The sequence below is a fragment of the Notolepis coatsorum genome, assembly GCF_963971535.1.
Source record: "Notolepis coatsorum genome assembly, chromosome: 5".
Taxonomy (NCBI): Eukaryota; Metazoa; Chordata; class Actinopteri; order Aulopiformes; family Paralepididae; genus Notolepis; species Notolepis coatsorum.
Genome location: NC_140169.1, coordinates 207,581,977 through 207,591,976, shown reverse-complemented (window position 1 = coordinate 207,591,976; position 10,000 = coordinate 207,581,977). Strand labels below are relative to the sequence as shown.

The window sequence follows — 10,000 nt, the reverse complement described above, 5'->3', positions numbered from 1 at the left end:
CCTCAGTGATTCTTACTGGTACTAATCGTGTATATGTCTCCTCCTCAGTGATTCTTACTGGTACTAATCGTGTATATGTCTCCTCCTCAGTGATTCTTACTGGTACTAACAGTGTGTCTGTCTCCTCCTCACTGATTCTTACTGGTACTAATCGTGTATATGTCTCCTCCTCAGTGATTCTTACTGGTACTAACAGTGTGTCTGTCTCCTCCTCACTGATTCTTACTGGTACTAACAGTGTATATGTCTCCTCCTCACTGATTCTTACTGGTACTAACAGTGTATATGTCTCCTCCTCACTGATTCTTACTGGTACTAACAGTGTATATGTCTCCTCCTCAGTGATTCTTACTGGTACTAATCGTGTATATGTCTCCTCCTCACTGATTCTTACTGGTACTAACAGTGTGTCTGTCTCCTCCTCAGTGATTCTTACTGGTACTAATCGTGTATATGTCTCCTCCTCAGTGATTCTTACTGGTACTAATCGTGTATATGTCTCCTCCTCACTGATTCTTACTGGTACTAACAGTGTGTCTGTCTCCTCCTCAGTGATTCTTACTGGTACTAATCGTGTATATGTCTCCTCCTCAGTGATTCTTACTGGTACTAATCGTGTATATGTCTCCTCCTCACTGATTCTTACTGGTACTAATCGTGTATATGTCTCCTCAGTGATTCTTACTGGTACTAATCGTGTATATGTCTCCTCCTCACTGATTCTTACTGGTACTAACAGTGTATATGTCTCCTCCTCACTGATTCTTACTGGTACTAACAGTGTATATGTATCCTCCTCACTGATTCTTACTGGTACTAACAGTGTGTCTGTCTCCTCCTCACTGATTCTTACTGGTACTAATCGTGTATATGTCTCCTCTCCTCGTCAGTGATGGTGTCGACCCGTGGTGGTAACTCTAACGGCGCTCTGTGTCAGTTCCCCTACATCTACAACGGGCTCAACTACACCGACTGCACCGCCGACGGGCGCAGAGACGGCATGAAGTGGTGCGGCACCACCCTCAACTACGACGGGGAGGGGCGCTTCGGATTCTGCCCCATGGCCGGTGAGGCTGAGTGAGAGAGAGAGAGTCTGTGTTTGTGTGAGAGAGAGAGCCTGTGTGTCTGTGAGAGAGAGAGAGAGTCTGACATGTGTGTGTGTGTGAGAGAGAGAGAGCCTGTGTGTCTGTGAGAGAGAGAGAGAGAGAGTCTGACATGTGTGTGTGTGTGAGAGAGAGAGAGCCTGTGTGTCTGAGAGAGAGAGAGAGAGAGTCTGTGTGTCTGAGAGAGAGAGAGAGAGTCTGTGTGTCTGAGAGAGAGAGAGTCTGTGTCTGAGAGAGAGAGAGAGAGTCTGTGTGTCTGAGAGAGAGAGAGAGAGAGAGTCTGTGTCTGAGAGAGAGAGAGAGTCTGTGTGTCTGAGAGAGAGAGAGAGAGTCTGTGTGTCTGAGAGAGAGTCTGTGTGTCTGAGAGAGAGAGAGAGAGTCTGTGTGTCTGTGAGAGAGAGAGAGTCTGTGTGTCTGAGAGAGAGAGAGAGAGAGAGTCTGTGTGTCTGTGAGAGAGAGAGAGTCTGTGTGTCTGAGAGAGAGAGAGAGAGAGTCTGTGTCTGAGAGAGAGAGAGAGTCTGTGTGTCTGAGAGAGAGAGAGAGAGAGTCTGTGTGTCTGTGAGAGAGAGAGAGTCTGTGTGTCTGAGAGAGAGAGAGAGAGTCTGTGTCTGAGAGAGAGAGAGAGACTGTGTCTGAGAGAGAGAGAGCGTCTGTGTGTCTGAGAGAGAGAGAGAGAGTCTGTGTCTGAGAGAGAGAGAGCGTCTGTGTGTCTGAGAGAGAGAGAGAGAGAGAGTCTGTGTCTGAGAGAGAGAGAGAGTCTGTGTGTCTGTGAGAGAGAGAGAGTCTGTGTGAGAGAGAGAGAGAGAGAGAGAGAGAGAGAGAGAGAGAGGGTGTGTGTGTGTGTGTGTGTGTGTGTGTGTGTGTGTGTGTGTGTGTGTGTGTGTGTGCAGGTTTGTGTGTGTGTATTGGGCTTTCAGGGATGTCATGTGTGTGGGCAGAAGGTTCTGGCTTCCAACCTGGTTTCTCCCCGTGTTCATGTGGGTTTCCTCTGGCTACTGTGGTTTCCTTCCCACACCATTCTGGGGTGACAGTGGCTCAGGAGGTAGAACAGCCTGGGAACCGTCTGGTAAACCATAAGGTTCCCAGTTCGATTCCGGCTCTTCCTGGCAGCGTGTCAAAGTGTCCTTGAGCAAGACACTTAACCCCTAACTGCTCCCGGTGAGCAGGTTGGCACCTTGCATGGCTGTCGATGTGTGAGTGAATGGGTGAATGTGAGACATAAGTTGTAAAGTAAGGACTTTGGATAACAGCACTATATAAATGCAGTGTGTTTACCATTAAAAAGACATGCATGCTAGACTCCTTCCATTGTCCTTGACCAAGTTACTGGTATTACTGGAGTTGGTCCCTGGGCATTGCATTGGGGCCACCTACTGCTTCTAAGTGGTTAGGATGGGTCAAATACTGTTCCTCAGCTAGTCAGATAGTAAATTATATTGACCATATTGATCAAATTGTTTACACTGCCTGTGTTGTCTTTTACTACTGTATACTGTGTTGTTTTACTACCTGTACCCCTCCCCCCCTCCCCCCCATGCTGCTATGATGCCTGAATTTCCCCAAGGGGATCAATAAAGGAATATCTTATCTTATCTTATCTTATACAGAGGATACATTTCTAGTATGTGTAAATGTACTTGACAGACAAAGACTTCCCTTCCTTTCCTTTATGTCTGAGAGGGAGAGAGATTTATCATCACACCATCATTGTCATTGGGCTAAATGCTAACCATTGAGACCAATCTGCTAGCTATGGCTGGAGGCTAGCATCATTAGCATAACCGACTGTACTGTCCTTCCCCTTAATTTTAAATGTTCAATCTGTGATTCAAAACTGAAACAAATCTGAAATAAGAAGAGTTTTCATTCTCTAGTTGATGTCTAGTTGACTGAGCTCTTAATGTGATTTTTTTTGTATTGTATTTGCTGTTTGTAAACATTGGACAAAACCTTATTTTCCATCTTCTCTTCAAGAATGTACCCACATGTATAGGTACCCACATGTCACAGATTGGGGCTTTAATGGCTTTATGACACAGAGTGACACACAATCAGCTCAAGCAGTAGAATTGGTCCATGAATCATCATGGATTCTAATAGCTGATCTAAAGTGAAGTAACTTCCCTCCAACCAAAATGCAAACCAGATTCACATCTCTATTGTCACATCCTCCACACTGTACAGCAGACAGGAGTGACATTTCAGTGTCTTGCTCCTCTGCTTTCCAGCAGTGACATAAAAAATAAATAGGATAACAAGAATAGATACAGTAGAAATAGAATAAAAGCAGCAGAAACCTGACAAAATAGCACATATTTACAATATTAATTGACAATGTTAATTTACAATATTACTAGACTATAGTTCTCTAAACATAACAATCACAAGTGTAGTTTGTAGATCGAGTTGCACCAAGTTATAACATAATAATCACATTATTCATTAATTTGTTCAATCTAATCTCAAAGGATCATTGAGAGCCAAGCTCTCATTTACAATGACGTCAAGAAATACAAAACATAATAAATACAAAAAAAACAATATAGAAACAATCAATTAAACATTTAGAATAATTAAAAGCAACTACAGATGTGTGTTGAAGTGGTTTGCTATTCAATATTTAAACTGACCAATGGAGACTAATGAATTGAGTTTTAAAGTGCATTGCAAAACATTCCATGTTTCTGGGGCACGGAAGCTAATTCAGTGGAAACTCTAGGAACCTTTAAACTGTGTAAACTAATCACCAGAGAGAGTATGATAAGGTCCAGAGCTCCAATCCAGCAATGAGATGATGTAGGATAGGATGTAGGATTCATCAAAGCCGCAGAGACAACTGTTATTAGTTTAGGGTTCAGGGAGCTGAAGTGATTAACTCAGTGTGTATCTGATCTTATTTACACAAACACAAAGAACGCAGGCTGATGAGAGACAGGCTTGTCACCACAGTCCTCCTGTCAGTGTTTGGAGTACGACGTGATTTACATGAAGACCATTGTCTTCTGCACGTAAGGGCTGCAGGAGGTACACGCCGTCGTTTCACCGAGGTGATAATTAGCTCTCTGTGGGTGGCAGCTGGTGTCGAGACCAAGTGGTGTGTTTACACCATCAGGAGGCGTCTTTATGACATGAATGACTTCAGAGAGGGACACAAAACAAACACACAGAAACACTTTCAATGCCCATGGTAATTCCCTTATACGCCCCGGCCCATCTCTGGCCTTGTCTCGTGGTGTCTTCTGGTGGCTGAACTTTGTGATGAACGATGCTAGCTAGCGTGGATATTCCCAAACCGAATAAATAATGACTCAAATGAATGGCTGCTTAGTTCTTAGGGTTCCTCCAGTTTGCTCTGAACTAGGAAAAACAGCTTTTTCCTTTGATGCTTCCAACTCCTGGAATGCCCTCCGACTGACTCTGAAGCTGGAGGTTCTTCCTTCTCTTGTTGAATTCAAAAGTAGGATCTCCGACCACCGTGTGTCGACTAGTAACTGTCTTAGCTGATTTTATTGTTTTGTTGTGCCATATGTGTATGGATTTGCTGATAACCGTTTCTTTGTTTTGTAAGCTTGTCGTGGCTGTAAATGAGGTCTGGAATTAAATCTATAAGCATTTAAGCAATTAAGGTAGAATAAAATTAAATGGAATAGACAGAGTTCCACCCATGGCTTGGAACTTTGTATTAAGACATTCCTCTGTGTTTTGGAAAAAACGGGAGGGAAATCAAGAGACTACAGATTTGTGTTAATAAAAAGCCTCGCTTGGCTCATGGAGAATATCTTAAACGTTGCCACTTGTTATTTTCTACTTTGCTTTACGACCTGATGTCTTTGCCAGTCTGACGGTGTAGGAAAAAAAACACGTTGGCTCGTTGCTTGCCGTTGGAAGTGCGTGGAGGTGACGTGTGGCCAGCCGGTAAGGGAGAGAGACGGTATTCCGTCCTGGAAGCTGTTTTATAAGGGGCTATAATGATGAACACTACTTTTCTTTGGTAGCCTGTACCTGATTTCCTAAATTGCTGCCAGTCATTAGTGAGTCACTCTTAGAGGTGCATTGTACGACGTGTGCTTTGCAAGCGGGGATCCATTGGGGTTATTTAATGCATAGTGCTCTTTATGGGGCTTGTGTCTGTGCCGTTACTTGATTTGCATACATTTCTCTGTGAATAGGATACTGGGCTGTTATCTCAAGCAATAGGAGTAAAGAATTGCACCGTTTCTCCCAGAGGTGGGCGGTATAACGGTCCTGGAATACATTTTGACATTCTTAATTTTTTTTACCCTTTCACTACCACACTACAGTCGGTTAACCCTTTCACTACCACAATACAGTAGGTTAACCCTTTCACTACCACACTACAGTCGGTTAACCCTTTCACTACCACAATACAGTAGGTTAAACCTTTCATTACCACACTACAGAAGGTTAACCTTTCACTACCACACTACAGACGGTTAACCTTTCACTACCACACTACAGAAGGTTAACCTTTCACTACCACAATACAGACGGTTAACCTTTCACTACCACACTACAGAAGGTTAACCTTTCACTACCACACACTACCAAAGGGTTAAACCTTTCACTACCACACTACAGAAGGTTAACATTTCACTACCACACTACAGAAGGTTAACCTTTCACTACCACACTACAGAAGGTTAACCTTTCACTACCACACTACAGACGGTTAACCGTCTGTAGTGTGGTAGTTAAAGGGTTAACCTCCTGTAGTGTGGTTGTGAAAGGGTTAACCCTTTGCTGTGTGGCAGTGAACGGGTTAACCTTATGTATTGTCACAGTGAAAGGTTTAACCCTTTGGTAGTGTGTGGTAGTGAAAGGTTAACCGTCGCTGTGAAAGGTTTAACCCTTTGGTAGTGTGGTAGTGAAAGGTTAACCGTCGCTGTGAAAGGTTTAACCCTTTGGTAGTGTGGTAGTGAAAGGTTAACCGTCGCTGTGAAAGGTTTAACCCTTTGGTAGTGTGTGTGGTAGTGAAAGGTTAACCGTCGCTGTGAAAGGTTTAACCCTTTGGTAGTGTGGTAGTGAAAGGTTAACCGTCGCTGTGAAAGGTTTAACCCTTTGGTAGTGTGGTAGTGAAAGGTTTAACCCTTTGGTAGTGTCTGGTAGTGAACAGGTTTAAATAACTAAAGCCAGTGGCTGTGAGTGAGATCTTGGCTCTGGCTCCTTCTCTCTGTATCTCAGTTCCAATCTGCTACCATGACGTCCCATTAGTTCGCTTGTTACATCTGGTCAGCCTGGAGGGAGGGGTTCCCACAGCTATTGGTTACGGCTGACCAGCGCAGCCCGAGCTTGAAGTCTTTAAGAGTCATTAAGTCAATAGGTAAATGACCCTGTGAAAGGAAAGGGCTGATTTACTCTAAAGAGCTAAATTGGTTCTCACAGCTAAACTGGGGCGGAGGCCAAACACAAGCAGACCAGACCTCCGTATAAACTGGCACAGCCTGAGGCCGACTGGACAGACGGGCACACCCCACATATATAACACCATCATTCAACCGCAGACATTGTGTGTATTTTCTTGAGATCTTTTTAACATTCAAATTGCCTTTCTTAACATTTCAGCACGAAAAAAGATCAGATGAAAATGAGCTGCATATGTGCTGCTGTTCATGGCCATGGGACCGCCCCCGGCATCATCCTGAATACCATTTTGGGGTTTTCTATTCCAGGAAGAATTTTTGTGTTCGGTGTATTAACTAGCAAAGCTGAGTAGGTCCAGACCCTGACACACCCTGCAGTCCCAAAAGCCCAGAGAAAGAGCTTCGGTTGGACAGCTTTCGACCGCTGACAACAGCCCTAAGCTCACTGTAATATCACAAGCAGAGGCGGTGAACATAAACACCTCAAGCTACACTGTCGACCCTTCTTCCTCCCAAGAGAGTTAACGTCCATCATCCTCATCGGAGTGTACATTCCACCACACGCGAACACTGGGGTCGCACTTTCAAAACTTCACGACGAGGTAAACAAACTCCAGGCAGCTAATGTTGACGCCGCCATTTTGGTTTTGGGTGATTTTAACAGCGCGTGTCTTAAAAAGGTGCTGCCGAATTTCTATCAGCATGTGACCTGTCCCACCAGAGGCGAGAACATATTAGACCATGTATACTCGCAATTTAAGAATGGGTACAAGTCACAGGCTCTTAGTCCATTCGGTAAAAGCGATCACGCTGCAATATTTCTTTTGCCAAAGTACAAACAAAGTCTCAAGCGAACGCCGGTGGTCTCGCGAGAGGTTAAGCGTTGGGCCGTGACGTCAGAGGAGTCACTCCAAGCTGTACTGGAAAGCACAGACTGGAGTGTATTCCGTGATAACACAGCCAATATTAACGAATACACCGAAACGGTGATTGACTATGTCTGTACTCAGGTAGAAGAAACAATCCCCTCCACCAAAATTAAAATCTACCCAAATCAAAAGCCCTGGGTAGACAAATCCGTCCGTGAGGCTCTGAAAGTGCGCACATCAGCATACAACACCGGGCTGGTGACAGGCAACATGGAAGAACACAAGATGGCAAGATACAACGTCAGGAGAGCAGTAATAGAGGCAAAACGGCGTTACAGGGATAAAGTTGAACTTCAGTTTGAACAGGCTGACTCTAGAGGCATGTGGCAGGGCCTCAGAACAATGACAGACTACAAAGGAACCCCCCTCAAACTGAACAGTGACATCTCCTTAGCAAATGATCTCAATTCCTTCTATGCGAGGTTTGAGGCTGTGAATAACAACACCAGCCTACAAACCACGGCAATGGGGGGGGGGGGGGGGTCTGCGGATGGAGACTCAGTGTTCAGGGTAACAGAGCATGAGGTGAGACGGATCTTTAAAAAAGTGAATATTAGGAAGGCAGCAGGACCGGACGGCATCCCCGGCCGCGTCCTAAAAGTCTGTGCCGACCAACTGGCCCCGGTATTCACTGACATCTTCAACCTGTCCTTGGAACAGGCTGTCATCCCCACCTGTCTGAAGAAGTCCACCATCATCCCTGTACCCAAAAAATCTACGCCCGCTTGCCTCAACGACTACCGCCCTGTAGCCCTCACCTCCATAGCCATGAAGTGCTTTGAGAAGCTAGTGAAGGGCTACATCTGTTCCTCCCTCCCCATCAACCTGGACCCTCTGCAATTTGCATACCGCCCCAACAGGTCCACGGAGGACGCCATAGCCCATGTGCTGCACACAGCAGCATCACATCTGGACAAGAGGCAGGGGAACTATGTGAGAATGCTGTTCATCGACTACAGCTCAGCATTCAATACCATAGTCCCCTCCATACTCATAGCCAAGCTCAGGGACCTGGGCTTGAACTATGACCTGTGCCAGTGGGTCTTGGACTTCCTGACGGGCAGACCCCAGGTGGTAAGAGCCGGCAACTGCACCTCCTCATCCATCACGCTCAACATAGGGGCCCCCCAGGGCTGTGTTCTGAGCCCCCTCCTCTACTCCCTGTACACACATGACTGCGTAGCACAGCGGAACAACAACACCATCATCAAATTTGCTGATGACACAGTAGTGGTGGGCCTGATCTCTGCCAACGACGAAAGGGCCTACCTGGAAGAGGTAGAGAACCTGTCACAGTGGTGTCAGGAGAACTGCCTCTCCCTGAACGTCAGCAAAACAAAAGAGATGATTGTGGACTTCAGGAGGTCGGGGGTCAAGGACTACAGCCCCCTCAGCATCGACGGGGCACCGGTTGAGAGAGTGAACAGTTTCAAGTACCTCGGAGCCCACATATCCGAGGACTTGACATGGACCACACACATTGACAGTGTTGTGAAGAAGGCACGACAACGCCTCTACTTCCTCAGGCGCCTAAGGAAGTTCCAAGTCAGTCAGAAGATCCTTAGGAACTTCTACTCATGTACAATAGAGAGCATCCTGACCGGCAACATCACCTCCTGGTTTGGGAATAGCACTGCACAAGACCGTAGCAGACTACAAAGAGTGACACGTTCAGCCGAACGCACAATTGGAGGGGGGCTTCCCACCCTCGAGAACATTTACAACAAGCGGTGCAAGGGGAAGGCTAAGAGAATTATTAAGGACTCGAGCCACCCGAACAACTGCCTCTTTGAACTGCTGCGGTCAGGCAAGCGATACCGGAGTCTTAAGGCGAGCACAGAAAGACTCAGAAGAAGCTTCTATCCCCAGGCCATCAGGCTGCTAAACGAACAATAATCGCTAAACGAACAATAATCACTATGCAACAACCATCAAATGCACACAGCACACACACCCACACGCACACACTCACTCAAACAAACAACACACTGCAGCACCCACTCTCCACACTTTAGATCACACAAACACACTTACACTTTATATTTATTGATAAAGGATTTGCACTACAACTCGTACACCTACTGTGAATTGTACCTAAATTGCACCTCGTCCCATTTCTCCATTTCTGCCTTGCACTATATAGTATTGTATATTAGTACACTGCACAGTATTGTATATTGTATGGTAACTACGTCTATTCTGCATCGAACATTGTACATATGTCTAAACTGAACACTGACCTCTTTTTTATTTCTAATTTTACTATGTTTTTATTTCATACTTATCTTGTCTTGCACAGTCTCTGGAGCGCAACAGTAAGAAGCATTTTGTACAAAAGTATTCTGTACTTCTGTATGACAACTATTAAAGAAACTTGAAACTTGCAGACGTATTTAACCCTTTCACTACCACACTACAGAAGGTTAACCTTTCACTACCACACTACAGACGGTTAACCTTCTGTAGTGTGGTTGTGAAAGGGTTAAGCCTTTGTCGTGTGGTAGTGAACGGGTTAACCTTCTGTATTGCCGCAGTGAAATGGTTAACCCTTTGGTAGTGTGGTAGGGAAAGGGTTAATGACGTGGGT

General features: G+C 45.3%; 1 protein-coding gene across 1 annotated transcript in view; it reads left to right on the top strand.

Moving 5' to 3' along the window:
- LOC311228525 (fibronectin-like) overlaps positions 1-10,000 on the top strand; it is a 156,804-nt gene that overhangs the window by 22,930 nt on the left and 123,874 nt on the right. Inside the window, 1 exon segment of the mRNA XM_084314427.1 lies at positions 891-1,067. Coding sequence (XP_084170553.1) covers positions 891-1,067 — 177 coding nt within the window.